We start from the raw sequence: 19560 nt of genomic DNA on the forward strand, positions 1-19560 counted from the left end.
CTCATTTAGTCAGACTGTACTGTCATAATGTACGTGTAATCTCCTTTATATTTCCTTTATTTTGATACACTACTCGAAAGGTTTGGTTAAATTTTATTTGACACGTGTTACTATTTCGCGAAAAAGAATCACCATTTATGCTCTATAAAATATATAACTTCAGTAATTCAAAGTTCCAGACATTATTGTACCTCTTTAGGGGTAGAATTTTTTATTTTTATCCAGCAAGCCAGATACAAAATTTCATAGTGTTCGCTTCAAAATTGACGGTTGTTCAAATGAACTTTCAACCCCTATTTTACCCTCTACAGGGTTGATTTTTAGGGAGGGGATAAATGGGTATGTCCTTGTTCCTATCCAGGAAGTCATATACTAAATTGTATAGTAGTTGCTTCAAAATTAAAGGATTTAAAAAAACTGACATTGCCTATTTTACCCTCTTAGGGGTAGAATTTTCAAAAGGCCTTTCTTAGTACTTATTTACGCTACGTAGAGAACCTATATAGGTGGCGATACCTAAGTAGGTGAAGTCCCTGGCGAAGAATACAGTTACCCGGGGTGAGGATATGTTGGCGGTATTACTTGATATGTCCAACATGTTCCCCTCGGAGAAGATTGTCGGGGACTACTTATTTAGGCGTATGGTCGAATACCCTGGCCAAGACCGGTGGTGTCGGCGGGAAATGTCGTGCGGAGTTCCACAGGTTTTGATGCTGAGTCCTCTCTTGTGGAATATCGGCTAAAACTGAGTGCTGCAAAGAGCTCCCCTTCCCTAATGATTGCCTGTAGCGGAAACCTTGGGGATGCTTTCCTGCGCGTCACCGCCAGTATGGTATTCATAGTGGGCCGTATACGGCGGTTGTGTTTAAAAATCTTGAAAAATCCGAGGCTGTGCTTCATAGCGATCATGGCGATGCTTCATGGCCCTCGAAAGGCTCGCCGCCCCAGGATGCTCATATCGTCGTCTCCGGAGTTCGTATCGACGTGAGGCCGTTGCGGACGTATCTGAGATTCATCCTGTATAGCCGGCGAAATGTCAGACCCCGTTTTGGATTGACCCCTCAGCGCCTACGGTCGGCGGCGACCTTGGGTAGATTTTCATGTGAGGCAGCCTACGTGTTGGCGGGAAGTTTGCCCTGGGATTTGGGAGCGATGACCTTTGCGTCGCTACGTTAGTAGCGCGAGGAAGCACACCGATACTGGCTGCCCGCCAGTGCGACAGGAACTGCAGAGACACAGAGCTGAGCTGCGCCAATGGGTTACCGAGACGTGGAACTCAAGGTTGGTGCGTCCTAGCGCCATCCTGAGGACTATTGAGGCAATTCGTCCGTTATTGAAGTAGTGCTTAGGTAAGCGCGAGGGCGTCCTGTCTTTCCGTCGGACACACGTACTTTAGGTATATGGTTGTTTCTGGAATTATCTGTGCCGGATCGGGCGAGTGTCGATGGCCAGGTGCCATCACTGTGACAATTGCCTCGAAGAGACGGCCCGGCTAACGTTTTCTCGTGACTCGCCTCTGAACGTCCAGAGGAACGCCGCGGAGTTTTAGTTGGTAAGAGTCTGACGTACCCCTTCTGTTCCCCCGATCTTCTGATCTAATATGTAAGAATCCTCATGGATGCTCTTCTGGATTTCCCCGCGTTAAAAAAATGGGTAGAAACAATAATTTTAAGTATACCTAGCGCTTTTTCCCTTTAATCACGTAATTTTTTACAATTTATTTATATTCTAAAAAAAGACTGTAATTATAATATTCAATTTATACCTAAAATACTACTTCTGTAACTGAGCAGGGACTAAAATTCTCGGACCGCGACAACGCTGTAACCCGTGCTGTGTTTAAATGTTCTGATAATGAAATCAGTGTAATAGGCGCAGTACAATAAAACGAAGGATTTTTACAGGGTTACTGCATTTTAAGGTCGAAAAAAAACATTTCCTTAAAATTTTCTACGCTGTAAATGAATTTAAAATGCTCTTAGAGCTACGAGTGTTAGATCATTCAACACAGAAAAAAAAATCTGATTCCAAATATGTATATAACGTATTTCCAGATTTTTTGGAGTAACGACAATAACGCATTCCTGGGTCGATATGAACTATTTTATGTAATATTTCAAGTTGCTGTATATTTTTGAACGCCTTATAATGTATGACGCGTTTGTATGTACTAATAGACTACACATTTTGGTAAAAAAATATTTTAGTGTTGCCATGCAAAAAATAACAAGTTTTATAAATAGGTATTTTTGTATGTAATATTTCAAGCTATTGTCTCCTTATTATGTTTTTAAAATGTATGGCTTATAGACAAAAAAATCAGGACCCAAATTCTTGGTATTTTGCAAATATTTACTCATATCCTTTACAAACGGCCCCGAAAATTAACAAATGTTCAATAAATATAGAGAAACAAAAATTGTAAAAAATCTTGCACGCAAAACTAAACAAGACATTTCCCCGCGAGCTGCTTGCAGCTCGCGCACCCACGCGATACCTAGTATATATATATATATATATATATATATATATATATATATATATATATATATATATAATATATATAATATATATATATATATATATATAGAGGTGCCCGCGGCTTCGCCCGCATTTTAAAGAAATAATATGACATACATAAAACGGAAAATTTGTACCTTCATTGGAATGACAGTGGCGCCATCTGTCGAAAATTGGTCTTATCAACTCACAAACTTTCGTGGGCTCTTGGACAACAACTTTGCTAAAGATCATCACTTGATGAAATGCATAGTTTACGATTCCATAATAAAATATATACAGACAAACATTCATTTTTATACAAATAAGTAGATGATCGACTAACATGAATAAGTAAAGTAACTGTAGGTAAATTTCTTAGCGATTAAACGTTCTCTGAGCGACAGAAATACAAAAAAATATCGGTCAGTAAAAAATTTCTATAACTATAATTGTTAATACATAATCAACTATGAAAATATCGAATTTAGATCTTCTGGGTTGAAAGATCGATCCACTGAATCGATCCATTCCTGGAGATCGATTAAAATAATCGAACTTTTCGCTCAGCTCGCCACCCCTAGTTCCCGTGGGATTTCCGGGATAAAAACTATCCTATGTCCTTCCTCGGGTCTCAGACTAGTATTAGTAGGGAAGTAGGGATTTCTAAATTTGTAAATATTTTCTTCTTTTTGCCTCTCCTAAAAAAGTTATAGTATACACAAACTAGATGGTTTCTTAAATTTATCGATGAAACAATGGTTCTATTAGAATCCTTCGGTTTTAAATTTTTGAGACATTTTGATGTCGATATATCTGAAACAGCTAGTTAACAAGTAATTTAATTAAAAAACCAAAAACCCGACTGCACTAAACAGGCTGAAGTAGAATTTCCAAAAACGGTGAAATAGGCGTTTCATTATTTTTATGCAGAAAGCTAAATACAAAGTTTCATAGTAGGTATCTGCTTCAAAATGAAAAGATGTTCAAACAATATTATCCCATTTTATCCTCGTAGTGCTCATATACGCTGTATAAATAACCTATGAGTAAAATTCCAGCACTCTAAAGTGCAGCGGTTTCCCTTGCGTTGATCTCTGGCACAGCAACACTGCTCATTTAGTCAGACAGTCATCTCGATGTAATATATATCTTTATAGATTGATTTTTTATAGAGTGTAAATGGTGTATTTTTTTGCGAATATATATTTTTATAATCTACGTTTAATTTACTTTCATTTGATACTCCACTCGATTGGTTCGGTTAACTTTTTTTTTTAAATTTGTTACTATTTCGCGCCAAAAATTCGCCCTTTTGATTTTTTTTTCTTACACCTATCTAAGGACACTCGGGTCATTGAGACGAATATAATGACACCTTAACTGTCGAAATTTATCCAGCCGTTTGTAAGATCGGATCAAATAAAAATAGACAAACATACAAGATACGCGCGAAAAACATAACCCTTCCTTGGCAGTCGGGTAAAAAATTAATATTATCAGATATTGATTGACACTTTCGTTGTAAATATCAAGTACTTTTTTGTGACCGTCAGAATGGCCGGTCACTACCCATATTTTACATCGAAATAATTACTAAGAGTTGCTACCTAGTTGCTACTAGTTGCTATTAGTTGCTACTAATTGCTACCTTCGATTAAAAAAAGATAAACTACTTTTTAAGGTGACCGGCCATTCTGACATCAGGATGGCCGGTCACCTATCCAGTGAGTAGAAACTACGCAAATGAATAGAGTTTTTTTGTAATCAATAGTTGCTACCAAATTACTACCTTCATATGCATCGTATTGGACTTCATAGCTTTTAAGGAAAAAAAATTATTACGGATTTAATATAAGAGGACTAAACGCCTAATACGCCTGTATAATTAAAAGAGAAAACCCGAAATTAAACATATTATGCTTATACATTATACAGGCGTTTAGTCCTCTTATATTAAATCCGTAATATTTTTTTATCCTTAAAAGCTATGAAGTCCAATACGATGCATATGAAGGTAGTAATTTGGTAGCAACTATTGATTACAAAAAAACTCTATTCATTTGCGTAGTTTCTACTCACTGGATAGGTGACCGGCCATCCTGATGTCAGAATGGCCGGTCACCTTAAAAAGTAGTTTATCTTTTTTTAATCGAAGGTAGCAATTAGTAGCAACTAATAGCAACTAGTAGCAACTAGGTAGCAACTCTTAGTAATTATTTCGATGTAAAATATGGGTAGTGACCGGCCATTCTGACGGTCACACTTTTTTACTACGCTTTTTTATATTATTTTCTGCGGAACTTTTTAAATGTCATCAGCATCACGTGTCGCTCTACGAAGAAGAGGCACACTTTCCGGTACTGTCACAGTTTTAAGCGAATGGAAAAACGTATTGGATATTTTCCAAACAAACATGAAAATCGTGTAAAATATATGTCCGTTATCTGTATATAAAATAAAAACAATCTATTGTCAGATAGTTAATTGTATCAGGCGTTACTTTACGGAAATCCATGCTATTAAGTTAAGATTAAAACTACTTCGCAACAATCTGCTACAAATAATCCGCTGCATGCGTACTGCATGGTTTAAAATATGCATACATGTATACATACATACTGCATGGTTTAAAATACATACCATCATACATATTTAAATAAATAAATAAATAATTTTATTTTATTTTATTTATTTATATTTGTAGCGAATTGTTGCGAAGTAGTTTTATTCTTAACTCAATCTATTGTCTTTAGAAAAATGAATATTAACTGTAGTTATAGGTAATGTTAAGGTTTATGGCAATTTATTAACGACCAAATCAACCATATACAATTTTCATTTGCACTCATGGTTATTGGTGATGAAAACATCATAAAAAGTACCTTTTTCATACGATTGCAGCAAATGAGCATGCCATGCAGCAGATGGTAAGCACCACAAACCTGTATTTGTTTTAGGTCTGTGGTAACTGACTGCCATATATAACTAAGTCCGATAAATCGATAATCGAGATAAAAGATACCCTATGTCCTTTTCTGAACCCCTGATAACGTGTATACAAAATTTTATAACAATCGGTTATAAAGTTACACAGAAATGTAGCAAACAAATAAATAAATTCACATTCCCATTTATAATTTCATGACAATCGGTTATACAGTTAAGACACAGAAATGTAGCAAAGAGATAAAACAGAAAATCCACATTCCCATTTATAATATTATTTAGGATACTTAGACCAGCGGTTCTACACTAAGCCGATCATAGGCGGCTTGCCACTTCTGCGGACTTCTCAAATAACATCAGTACCCTTACCATGAGTTTTTACGTTTTGACAAATATTACTGTTTTGGTATTTGTTCACGTATTTGCCCACAGACCTGTATTTGTACCCATCTAATCAATAACTATAGTGTCAGTAATGTAACATTAAATGTCTAAATTGACAAAATGGCGATTATGTTTTATCTCTCTTTTTTGCGGACATGTGAGGCAGAGAAAAAGACTTGAGCACTTACTTATTGTTACGCCTACTCAGTCTACTGAAGCAAACGGGACAGAGTAATGGATTGAGTAAACGTAACGTAAAATTGTGGATTGTTTTGAAAACTCATGGTAAGGATACAGGCACATTCTCTAAAAATCTTCAACGAAAAGTGTATTGTATAGTGACAATTACACACCTATCTGTAACATAGATATGTGCATTCATGCGAGCATGAAGTAGTATCTGGGGAGCGTTTATCTCAAATTGTAGTTCCGTTTATCACTCACGGAAACTTGGAGCGAACGTAATAGTTACCACACTTCGTAATCAGTGCGACTTGGCGTGGTATGGAATAACTACGTCAGCACACATCTCCTTTAGATTGATACACGAAGAAAAATAATTATGTATGGATGTATGTTATGTGCGTATGTTTCATTCTTTGGCGCGCCGTGCAGCCCAAAGGACTTGACAGATTTTAACATATACGTCAATATTTTAACATATAGGCAGTGATAGCCTAGTGGTTAAGAAACTCAGCCTCTCGATCGAGGGGTCCGAGGTTCAAATCCCAGGCACGCACGCACGCACGCACCTCTAATTTTTCGAAATTATGTGCGTATTAGAAATTAATTATCACTTGCTAAAACGACGAAGGAACACATCGTGAGAAAGTCTGTAAGAGATTTATAAAAAAAAAATCTCAAAGGTATGTGAAGTCTACCAATACGCACTTGGCCAGCGCGGTGGACTATGGCCTAATCCTTCTCATTCTGAGAGGAGACCCGTTACTAGCAGTGGGACAGTAATGGGTTGATGATGAACACATACGTTATCGTTAGATTTATCTAAATAATTGTGGGAGTGATCTATCTTAAAGCAGTAGATCTTTTTTGTTTTCGTTATACGATATAACCTGAATGACTAAGCTTCGCTTGGATGGTAATGTTTATGAACTAACCTAATCAAGGTATTTTGAGAAATATAAATATAGATTTGAGAAACCAATTACACACAAATATATTATGTGATTGAAGAAATGGCTCCTTTAAAGTGAAGTATAGGATTATATACTAGATAAGATACTTTTCCACATAATCTTATATATATAATTCTCGTGTCACAATGTTAGTGACCGTACTCCTCCGAAACGGCTTTACCGATTTTCACCAAATTTTATACGCATATTCAGTAGGTCTGAGAATCGGCTACTATCTATTTTTCATACCCCTAAGTGATAAGGGTTGTTCTTCCTTAACATTTTTTTATTTATATGGCAACACAACGTTTGCCGGGTCAACTAGTAATACAAAAAATTTAGACAGAGACAACCTGTATCTACGAGACTGATATACAAGTGCAATACACATACGCAATATAAATACATTATTACCTGTTAAATCTCGGGCCCCCTGAATAAGAGACCAAGTTTCCTAGCCTTATTAACCTATCACAGCCTATAACCATTATTATATTTGCATAAAATCACCCCTCAATTCCAATATCTAACCTTTGTCGGATTCTGGTACTAAATAATTCCAATAATGACAAACTTAAATGAAAATTTCATCCACCGATAAGGATCCGTGGAATTGAAATTTCGCCATTCCAACTCTCAGATTGCGATTGGAACCGATTCAATTATTAATATTATATTTCTTTTGGATATGCACAGATTCTAAATGTACTCCTGATATAACTGGAAATAGATATTTATTAGGCAAATGGTTGATGATAATACATGTATCATTAACGCATTAAATTATTCATTATCATTCGATAATACCTTTACATGCAATATTTATAGGGTAACAGAATATAATATTTTTGTAGAAATTGTTTAATAGTTTATTCACAATTTGGTATTTATTGTCTAACACGCATACGTTTAGTTTAACAGTAACATTTTATAAGTAATTAAGTTGTAAATACAATCATGTGACGCGGATTAAATTTGTGTTAAGTAAAACTAAAAAGTCAAAGATGAAAGACTGATAAAAATTCTATCGGTATAGATGATTGTCGCGGAGGCTACTTATGATTTCTGGTTCCCATCGGTCCCCGTTACTGAGCAACTTCTCCTTGTTGTACAGCAGTTCTTCATGGGTCTCTGTACAATACTCGAAGTTGGGGCCTTCGACGATCGCGTCAACTGGGCACGCCTCTTGGCAGTAGCCGCAGAAAATGCACTTAGTTAAATCTAAATCATATCTTGTTGCACGCCTAGAGCCATCGGACCTCTCCTCAGCTTCTATTGTTATGGCCTGGGCGGGACAAACCGCCTCACACAGCTTGCATGCGATGCATCGTTCTTCACCAGAAGGGTATCTCCTCAGAGCATGCTCTCCTCTGAAGCGAGGTGAGAGGGGACCCTTCTCGAACGGATAGTTGATTGTTGCTGGTTCCGTGAAGATATGACCGAGAGTCACTGCGAAGCCTGCAAAGAAATATATATAACATCTGATTTAAATTATTATGACTAAATTTCGTATAACCGTCTATTATGTAAAATATCTACATACAAGTTGTTAAATTTTGATTCGAACATAAATCTAGCCACTCGTTCTGAGAGGAGATCTGTGCCCAGCAGTGGGATAGTAAAGCTTGACGCCATTAATTTATCAACGATAGTCACACAATACTGTTATTGTAACAATGTAATATAATAATTTAATACAGTCTCATCACAAATGTCAAAATTGTACAATGTTATGTACCAATCATCCATTCAAGGTGTAGACAAGGCATTGGGAAAGCTGACAATATGACATGACATGAAATACATATAGGTAAACATATGTGTATTGTGTAAGCTTAATAATAATAAATAGGTATTTAACAGCAGTTTATGATATGACAACGACGTAACATCAGATGAACTGATATCAATTTGCTACCTGTAACACAAAGAAACTATTTATTTAATTCTTCCAAGTTGAGATTTTAGAAGAACCAAAATAATCCTAGATGAACGTGGATTGAGTATAAAGTAGGTATACGTATTTGAATGAAATTAATCTGTATGTGTGATTGTTTGTGGTACAAAAATGGTTATTAAGACAAGGTATGTCATGAGTACCAAATACAAAATACATACATTTGTAAAAAAAATGTGGTTAAAACATTGCTTTTTATGTTAATACTAGCCCATGGAAATGTGTAATGGTTGTGTAAATAAATAAAACTAGATATACCATAGTTTATCTGGTTTTATCAAAGAACTTTAAGAGTGGAGAAGAAAAAGATCGTGAATCCTACAAGCCTGAGCGTTCTCGATTTATTTAAGTTTTCCAATCAAAACTTGTTTAGCATAATAAATTACATGTTAAACCTGTCTCATTATGGAATATTACCTAGATAGTGGAACAGTCCAGGGTTGATGACAGTGAAATACCTACAGCTAGGATGTTATTTGCGAGTAAAACCAGGGATAGCAACTTGTGTCTGTCAAAACCCTATTTCTTTCAAGGTATGCCTCGCTGAGCAAGGGATAAATGTCATTTGCTAACGAAACCTTATTAAGGATAGCTGGAGGGCCAACCCTTTAGTACGTTTTTTTACTTTTATCGTCCTAACCTGCCGGCAACGGTAAACGGGAATTTATAATGAAATCATGTGGTTACCGGTTCCAATTAACTTTTACCTATAGCCTGAGGACTTCATTTGGCTATACCCGAATTTGAATACACAAGCAATTTTTTTTTTTACTTAAACAAAATACTATCGGTGAACTATTTTGAAATGATTAGGCTTTGTTCAGCTAAATATAATTGGCTATTTTACCTGCAACGAAATGGAAAAACTCATTAAATGTTTTATTTAAATGTTCTTCTGCGATTTTGAAATTATGACTAAAATTTGCACTGAACATAGTTCATTCTTCAGGTCTTAGATAGTCTCACTGGACGTAATATAAAACAAAAATTAACCATAGTTTTCGTGTACACACGAATCTGTATCTAATTAATAAAATTGTAGAATGTTAAAACATGTTTAAATCGGGAGCATTTGAATTATTTTAATAAAACAATAAAATATAATAACTGTATAATAACATGATCCAAAACTTTAATGAGAGTCAATAACTAATTTTCAAAGAATCTGCGTAGTAACAGTCTCAATTATTTCTAAGATTTTAAAAACAAATTCATTATCGGTTTCAAAAATCCATATCCTGATCCGTATTTATCCTGATAGGAAGAAGAACCAGTAATGAAAATGCTATTAAAAGAATTTTATAAAAATAAAGAAAATTTAAAAGTTGTCTCAAGTTGCTTCTACGAAAGAGTTCCCGGTGGCCCCTGAACTTTGGCCGGGTCAATGCCGTGACCTCTCATTGAGGTAAATAGACTTATGATAGAATATTTATTATTTGGGCCTCGTACCAATAGTGTAGCGTTACTCAATTATGAAATTACATATAGTCTATAGTCAGTAGTTCTTATATCGGAAGGTTTCTTAATTTTCTACTTCGGGTAACGTTTTTATAATATTTGAATAAAAAACGTGCATGCAGTCCACCTGATGGTAAGTGGCTGCTGTTCATGGACATCTGTAATCAATCCCAGATGAAATTACAGCCCTACATGAGGTCAGCCATAGATGCATTGCCTGAGGGCCAAGTTAAGATGCCTCGGAACAGTATGACTACCTTATCACATTCTTGAAGCCAGACCACAACTAATAACAGCGCTTAATACCGCTGTTATTAAGCAGAAAAAGGTGTGACCGGTAGTCTAGAAGTCGAACCACAAAACTATCTTTTTTTTGTTTACGAGGGGGAAATCTTTAAAAGGTACCCGGGGTCGTGGGAGCGACGCAGGGTTATGTGAGATTCTTACCGCACTAAAACTCCCCTGGTGGCCCTCGGCGCTGCGTAGAGAGCTCCGGGATCTTCAAAGGAACGCAACCGGAGCCCTCTTAGCGCGTTGCCCCGTCGAGCTCCGCCTGTGGCGAGCGCCAAGCTCACCTGGTGCGTACCCGTCCGTCTGGTGCGTACGACGGTATGCGACCACACATACCGCCGTCATTCCCGGGGCCGCTGGCTGGGCGGTTCGAGCTACCACTCTTGCCACCCGCAATCCCGGAAGCCCCCTTTTAGTCGCCTCTTACGACAGGCAGGGAATACCGTAGCCCTATTCTGGTCCCGAAACTACAGGGACACCACAAAACTATCTACCACTGTTGTTACTTTACATATTCATTAACCTGAAAATATCGTATGAAAACATCTGTAAGTTACCGTTTTAAAATTCATAGGTACACAAAAGTGAACAAATAAATTTCGAACGCGATAAAATATTATTTCTACAGCCAACCTATTTCGAATTGACTGGAACATATCATATGCAATCGGTGCTATGTATTATCCGTTTACGCATGGAAGCAGTCGGATATTACTTGCAACTGGTTGCAAAATGCTATGTAAATGCTGGGAAAAATTGAGGGAAACGTAATTCAGTATATTGCTCCGGACACTCTTTTAGTAGAGAGTGAGAAAAAAATTCAGAGACTAGAAGACTTTTTTCGCTCCCTCGCCTACGCCGCTGCCTTTGGACCCTACATACAACATAACTACGCCATGCCTCTCATTGTATTTGGTGTCATCACAGTATAAGTATATAGATACTTGTATCATACTATAAGTATTTATACAGTATTCTATCTTCATACAAACGCACGGAACGCATACCTACGCGCCTCCATATCGGTGTGACGGTTTTTAGGTAGTGTTTTTTTATTTAAACAATTATATAGCGTGTGTACTAGTAGTTACTATGTCCTTTGTAGTCCTTAAATTCATCAGGATGAAACATACATAAGTTCTCAATTTACCGAGATGAAATGAAAATCATAATATTCCCTGGCACGCTTTTGTGCCAAATTAACTTAAGTACCTACTTACACAAAAGTTATCGATGACAAAAATTATTGGTGAGTGGCACATTAAATCTATTTTTATCTGTGCCTCGGGAACGGTACTTTTTCCGGGATAAAAGGTTTATTTCAGTTACTGAGCCCCTGACAACGTGTGTACAATATTTTAAGATAATCGGTTCCGTAGTTAAGGCGTGAAACCGTAGGACAAACAAACAAATTTACATTCGCATTTATAATGTTACTTAAGTTTAGGATGGTACCATTTCTCGTTTTTGTCATTAAATGTGGTGCGATCCTAAGAATGTTGAATGTTTTAGTTAAAGACACCGACATACGTTGTGGGACATAACGGTAACGACGATCTACATGAAGATTTGCAATTTTAAATAAACTTTTAACTCTGGTTCTTAAACAAATTATTGATATGAATCTAGCATGACTAAAAACAAGTTTTTTAAAAACCAATTCAATATTTTTAGATAACAATTTTTCTTAGATAAAAATTCAATAATATTTGTTATATTATCATCTCATCATAGCTTTTGAAGGTCATAGAACCCTTTGTGGTATGGCTCTGGCGGCACCACCGCCACACCTAGGTATTTCTGCTTCATAGCGGCAGTGTTGGGCACTGCTGTTTTGGTTTGAAGGGTGTGGTAAGGGAGACATACTTTTCCGAGGTGCTCCAGTTTAGTCCTCAGGGGTAGCGGCGCATCTATGGCCTACTTCAGGTAGAAAAATATTATCCTATCTGGGATTGATTACAGATGGGCGGCAGTAGCCACTTAACATCAGGTGGATTGCATGCTCTTCCGCTACTCCTATATTATAAATAGCGCTCAAGATAAAATAAATGAAATCCGTAATTTCAACGTTCAAGGCATACATAGGGTTTCTACAATTAGATGACACGGGGACAAGTTTATATTTGAAAATTTATAGCATAAAGTCTGTCAAAAACGTCTGCCTGTCTCGTAGCATAATCTCGAAAACGACAAAAGTTCTCGAAGAAAGTTTAATTAAAGAATATAAAACGTACATTTTTCTATTATATAGAAATTAGTATGACAAAATTTAAAATAGTGTATAGGGAACTGCAGCAAATTTGGAATACTGGTTTGTTTTTTGGGAATAAGTAGAGAAGAAAATGGCTTAGCCCAATAAAAAATACATCAAATGGTTAGAAAATTATTAAACTGTAATAATAAAAAGAATAAAACAAAACGAAAGCTAAGAACATTATCAAAATTTTAGTCAACCTATTAAACTCCAAAAGCTTCATTTGACTTATGGTGCAGATAATTTGGAATATAGTATTCCAAATTATGATCACCTTTTTTTCTTTGACTTTGCTTACAGTTTACCCAACTATTTTTTATTTGCTTACAATTTTATAGTTTTTAGTTCTTTTGGTAATAATTTTTATAACAATATAGCTTACATTAATATAATTATTAAGTAATAATCAGTCACAATTTGGGTATTCCAAATTAACAAACAACATGACATCCTACACCTAACATTTCATATCACATTTTTAATTTCAGAAATATTAACAAAATAAAAGTAAAACCATTAACTAAAAAGGTTGCTTATTAGTTTAAATAATTACAATAAATATTTTATGTATCATAGTAAATAATTATATTATCAATGATTGCATTCTTACCGAAAAAAGTTTGAAATTTAACGCTTAACTTCTACGAGCCTGGTAGCCGGAATGTCAAGATGACGGCCGGTTTTTAAAGCTCATTTGCTTCGTATGACGTGTGACGATAAGTTTACAAGAAGAAAGCACAGATAGCACTTATAATAATTTTTTATCCAAGGTATTCCAACTTACCTGCAGTATTCCAAATTTGCTGCACTTCCCTACAGTACAGCTTGTATTTATAAATGTCCATCTATAACATTGCAATGGACAAATGTTCCTCCTAGATCGTATTGTCTGAGTCACTACCATTAACTGCACGAGTTGGTAACGTACGTCTGTATGTATATCTCATTCTGTGGCACGCCTGTCAGCCCAAAAGGCTTGACCGGTTTTAGTATAATATCAAGGAATTCGCCTACATTGTAGGGGTGACCTAGTCTATATTTTAAGCATTCAAACATTTTTTAATAGTAATTGCTAGTTTCATTAATAAGTTAGTTTATATTATTTATATCAAGTTCGTCGTCGTCAACCTATTTTTGTCCCGCTGCTGGGCACGGTTCTCCAATCAAAATGAAAAGGATTAGGCCATAGTCCACCGCGCTGGCCAAGTGCGTATTGATAGGATTCACAATTTCACATTCCTTTGAGAATTTTCGAGCAATGATAACTACATAAATTCAAAAAATCCGAGTGCTTGCCTGGGAACTGAACCTCAGCCCCCCGATCGATATGCCGAGTTACAATCACTGGGTAATCATGTATTTTTGTACTCAAGAGTTACTTACCTCTAATAAGCTCAGTCCAAAATATAGTTTGCGAGGCTCTGTCAAAGAAGTCTTTCATGGTCGTCGACGGTGGTTTATCGTTGACGTACACGAAGTTGACATCATATTTCGTTCGCGGGCAGCAGTAGAATGGCGGTACGGGGCTACAGTAAGGATATTGTGGATGTGGTAAGTTATCCGGACACGGTTCCTGTGGGCACTCTCCTTGCGTGTACTGATCGCTGTACGTGCGAATACGACCGCATACCTTAACTCCCCTGAAAACGAAACTCGAACATCTATTATAAATTACAGAATACATTTCAATCGTATTGTCATAAGATCTCAAGATGACATTAGTGACGGTAAAAGCCATTTAATTTTATCTTCGGTCCCACTAATGGCCATTAGGTTTTTTCGTCTAAAGAGGTCGGCGTTTGATGTTTATTCGATCGATGGAGTCCGGCGGCTGTGGAATAGGAAGCAATTCTACGAGCGAGTGATTATAATCTAGAAATTTCAGTCAGTTTCTCCCGTTGTATTTTTTTCTCATGGTCAATATTTTTTAAGGTAATAGCGCTGCGGCAATCGTAGAAAATATGTATTAGATAAATATAGGAATTTGATTTTTATTGATTTCCGCTGTATTCAAATGTTAAGATTTTTTATATTGTAAGATTACGTTTACTATTGTACTTTATTGCCTCTGTTCAACATTACGTATAAAAATAAATTAAATTAAAAAAAGTTTAAAACCTTACTCTCGAAAACGAATGCTGATCACATATTTAATTGGCTGCAATGCTGTATTTGTTATTAAAGGGGGAAACGGTAGGTGACAAGGAAGATATATGTGGAGGTCTTGGAATTAATTAAAAATAACTAGCTGGATTCAAGTCATTCACTGGAGATACCCCCAACAGTATGTAAAATAAAGCATGATTCACATACAAAAGAACTTAATCATAATCATCATAATCATAATCTTTATTTGCTAAATAAGGTACAATGGGTGTTAACATAATGTATTATATCCTCTTATTTTGCCTTTAAGGCGTGCAAATATACAGTCAGGTATGACAAAATTATTTCCAAGATTATTTATAATATTAAGTAACAATTGTCAGATTCATACACACATCATAATTATTATTTACATAGAAATGTCAAACATGTCATGCAGTTAATTAATATAATAATAATACATTCATAATTAATATAATAATAATAATTCATGTCAAAAAATTATTTTAGGCTGTAGAAATTATTATGAAGTAGCCATTAATTTAAACGTTTTTTTTTTAATAGTAATAGGCAGATCTTTTAAATGGTCAGGTATTTTATTAAAGATTTGAATAATCGAATGATGTGCATTTCTTTTGAGCGTCTGTAATCGACAGCTAGGTATATATAATTTATGTTTATTTACATTGTGGCGTAATCTCTGAGATTAAATCTCAGAGTCTAAACTAATATATTCTGGATGCTCTCTTAATTAAACATGTTAAGCAAAAACTTTAGTAAAACATGAAATAGTCTTATTATAATTGTACTAATAAACTTATTAATTTTAATATCTTGCGTTATGAGGCATATTTTACTCGTATACTTTATTATTATTCCGGTTCAAGACCGGTCGGAGTGGCTCAGATTAGGAGAGGCCAATATGCCAATAGGCCAGCAATGGGCTTACATGGATTGCCTGGATGGATGATCAGGCACATCACCTAGTTTGTTTGTACAGTAATATATTAAGTTTCGTCTACGACTCTTCGAGAAACGGGCACGTTTTGACAAACGTTTGACTTCATTAATTGTTTAAGGCAGTTTGTCCACTGCACTGGTCGGTGGACAAACAGCTAAATAATTGACCACGGCTTCGTGTGTTGAATGTATTAAGTACTGCTCTCTTTAGATTTGAAGGGTGGTGTAAGGAAGACATACTTATACGCGGCTTTCCAAATTAGTCCTCATAATCTTATATATTAAATTCTCGTGTCACAATATAAGTTACCGTACTCCTCCAAAACTGCTTTACCGATTTTCATCAAATTTAATATGCATATTCAGTAGGTCTGAGAATCGGCTACTATCTATTTTTCACACCCCTAAGTGGTAGTGGATGCTTACCCTTAACATTTTTTTGTTTAAATGGCAACACAACGTTTGCCGGGTCAGCTAGTTTTAATCTAATCTTATCTGGGGAATATAAGATGTCCTTGGGCGGCAGTAGGCCCTTACCATCAGGTGTACTGCCTGATTATTTGCTACTTCTATATTATAAAAAAAATAGAGACGTAGCTAATATACCTTGCCTTCGATAATTCGGTTCTAACCGTTTGTCAATTCGTTGTTTTTGTTATAACGGTAACGTATATCGATATGTTATGGTATAATTTTGTGAATCAAAACAGTTTTTAATTAGAATATTGTAATGAAACCACGCTTACCGCACAGCCAGTATTACGACGGATTAAGCGTTCGCATTTCATACAGCTAATAAGACACTGTTTGTCAAAGGTCAGTGGGGTACAAATATTGATATAGAACTTGCTCGGTCTCACTGTTTATGCTTTTGTCCCGGAAATGAGCGATTTCTATTCCATGTTCGCTGTGCGTCTGCAAATATGAAGTTCTGATAGTTTAGTAGCAGTATGTGTTCCGCTTTCGATGCCCAAGCAGGTCCTGATTATAAGTGTATGAACATTTCGCTAGTAAATCTTTAGCTACTACATAAGAACGTCTACTTACTGATATAACAACAGTAAATAAAAATCTCAAACACGACCGCCATCAGCTTCTATCCCTACTTATTTTAATAAGTGTATTAACGTGTTCATAATATTCAATCTATCGAATGATTTGCGAACCAAAGATCAATATTTGATGATATTTTTGAAGGTGGTTTGTATTTTATTTCTGGTGGCACCACCACCACACTTATTTTTACATAATAACACCAGTGTTACGGTCTGTTGTGTTCAATTTGTTGGATATGGTAAAAGAAGCATTATTTTTCGAGACGTTCCAGCTTAGTCCTCAGGGGTAGCGGTGCATCTGTGGCCGACCTCAAATAATAATTAAGAATCTAATCCTATCTAGGATTGATTACAGATATACGTAAGCGGCAGTAGCTCCTTACCATCAAATGGTCTTCATGCTCGTCTGCAACTCTTATATTATAAAAAAATACTTTTTCGACGCGTTCCATCTTAGTCTTCAGGGGTAGCGGCGCATCTGTGGCCGACCTCAGGTAGGTATCTGGGGTTAATTACAAATGTCCATGGGTGGCAGTAGTCATTTACCATCAGGTGAAGCTACTCGTCTACTACTCCTATATTATTAAAAATATATACCCTTGTTTATTACTATGTATTGGTTGTAACAATACCAATTATCTCCTGCTTGTCCTTGTAACGCGTCATTGCGTAAACATAATCATGTATTGTTTTCTTTGCAATACAAATATAATTCCGATTAGAATCGTTAATTAATCAGTAATGTTAGATATGTTGCCAAGAATATACATAATAATATGTTGATATTTATTTTACTACCAAATACTAACAATCACCAAAAGTTACCAATACCAAAAGTTAAGTATGATCCAGTCTTGAAGGCGGTAGAACACTTTGTGGTTCGACTCCGGCGGCATCACCGCCACACCTATCTTTGCCTAATAACAGCAGTGTTAAACGCTGCTGTGTTCTGGTTTGAAGGGTGTGATAAGGGAGACATACTTTTCCGAGGCGTTCCAGCTCAGTCCTCAGGGGTAGCGGCGCAACTGTGGCCGATCTTAGGTAAGAATATCTAATCCTATCTGGGGTTGATTACAGATGTCTATGGGCGGCAGTGGCCACTTACCATCAGGTGGACTGCATGCTCGTCAGTTACGCCTATATTATAAAAAAGTCTTCCTCCAGTTGTCAGTTGCCCAGCAGTGGGACAGAGAAGGAAATCATTCGTTTAATATGAAGTGGAAGTCTCTCTATCATAATCGTTTCAATTATTATATATACCTACTTATCTGTTTGACGGTAAATATGGAATGAAAATGGACCATGTACCAACGTAATCCTCAAGAGTATTAGTGTATAATACAACTTTTGAACCGATAGGTACCCATATTTAACTCAAATAGAAAAGTGGATTTAAAATAAATACATATGTAAAACATTTTAAAATATAAAAACTTACAGTTGGGAGTGATCCGGATTAGGTAAAATCCTTTTATTTATACGGAGTTTCTTTCAAATGTCCACGGGCAGCTGTGACTACTTAACATTAGGGTTTTTTTATAATACTGAAGCCGCAAACGAACGTGCATACTACTTGATCGAGAGTCACTACTGCCGCCCATGGATATCTGTAATCAACCCTCGATAAAATAAAAGTTCTACCAGTCGACCACAGATAAATTGCTACCCCTAAAGACTAAGCTGAAACGCTTCGAAAAAGTATGTCTCCTTTACACCCTTCAAACCAGAACACAGCAGAGCCTAACACTAATATTATTATGTAGAAATAAAATGTAACATTTTAACGTTAAAAGTATGTTAGCGTAACATTAAAGTATCTTATTAACTTACTTTACTGCTCATATCAGCTTGAAAGTAGAGCAATAAATGGCATAGAACTATAAACTTCAGACTCGTAAACAAATCGTTTGAGTCCGTTTCACTCGTCTCATGTAAACGCACTCGATAAATTACTGAACGTACGTTGAATAGAATATCCAATCATTACACACGGTAAGTAATTAAGTATGCATGTGTAAATTTGATTCAAATGAAATACTCGTTCTACTACAAATTATTTTGGGACTGGTATGTATTGGTATGTATTTCCAATCTGTGCTGAATAAACCTTATATAGGCCACGCCTAGACCACGTTGAAGTGTAAGCTGGGACCAACTCTTTATAGGGTATTACTAGTAACCGCTGTTTATCCGTCTATGCGTGTTACAGGACTCTAGCTCTTGTCCCTGTAGTTCCGGGATCAGAAGGGCTACAGTGTCGTAAGAGGCGACTAAAAAGGGGCTTCCGGGGTTGCGGATGCCAAGAGTGGGAGCTCGAACCGCCCAGCCAGCGACCCAGAGATGGATGGCGGTATGTATGATCGCATACCGTTGTGCACACCAGACGGTGTGGCGAGTGTCACGCTCACCTGGACGGGGTCCGACGGGACAATGCGCTAAGAGGACTCCGGTCGCGTTCCTTTGGAGATCCCAAAGTCCTCTACGCAGCGCCGAGGACGGCCAGGGGGGAGG

The 19560-nt window shown here is 36.4% G+C and overlaps 1 protein-coding gene across 1 annotated transcript; it reads right to left on the reverse strand.

Annotated features, from left to right (window-relative positions):
- Positions 1–7818: 7818 nt before the first annotated feature.
- LOC140743088 (NADH-ubiquinone oxidoreductase subunit 8) lies at positions 7819–14666 on the reverse strand. The gene is made up of 2 exons (XM_073074154.1): positions 14312–14666; positions 7819–8426 (listed from the first exon to the last, which is right to left on the reverse strand). Exons 1-2 carry the CDS (start codon positions 14664–14666, stop codon positions 7993–7995), a joined length of 789 nt encoding a protein of 262 aa, XP_072930255.1. The 3' UTR covers positions 7819–7992.
- Between the last annotated feature and the right edge of the window lie 4894 nt (positions 14667–19560).

The sequence above is a fragment of the Epargyreus clarus genome, unplaced genomic scaffold (assembly GCF_041222505.1).
Source record: "Epargyreus clarus isolate Ecla_fem2 unplaced genomic scaffold, WU_Ecla_fem_2.2 ptg000007l, whole genome shotgun sequence".
Lineage (NCBI taxonomy): Eukaryota > Metazoa > Arthropoda > Insecta > Lepidoptera > Hesperiidae > Epargyreus > Epargyreus clarus.

What these genes read in the sequence shown, in the direction of transcription:
- LOC140743088 (XM_073074154.1), bottom strand. Translation starts at nt 14,666, where the DNA reads ATGGCTTTTACCGTCACTAATGTCATCTTGAGATCTTATGACAATACG. An exon ending in TTGGACTGAGCTTATTAGAG is followed by an intron (nt 8,427 to 14,311) that starts GTAAGTAACTCT and finishes ATTTCTTTGCAG; the next exon opens with GCTTCGCAGTGACTCTCGGT.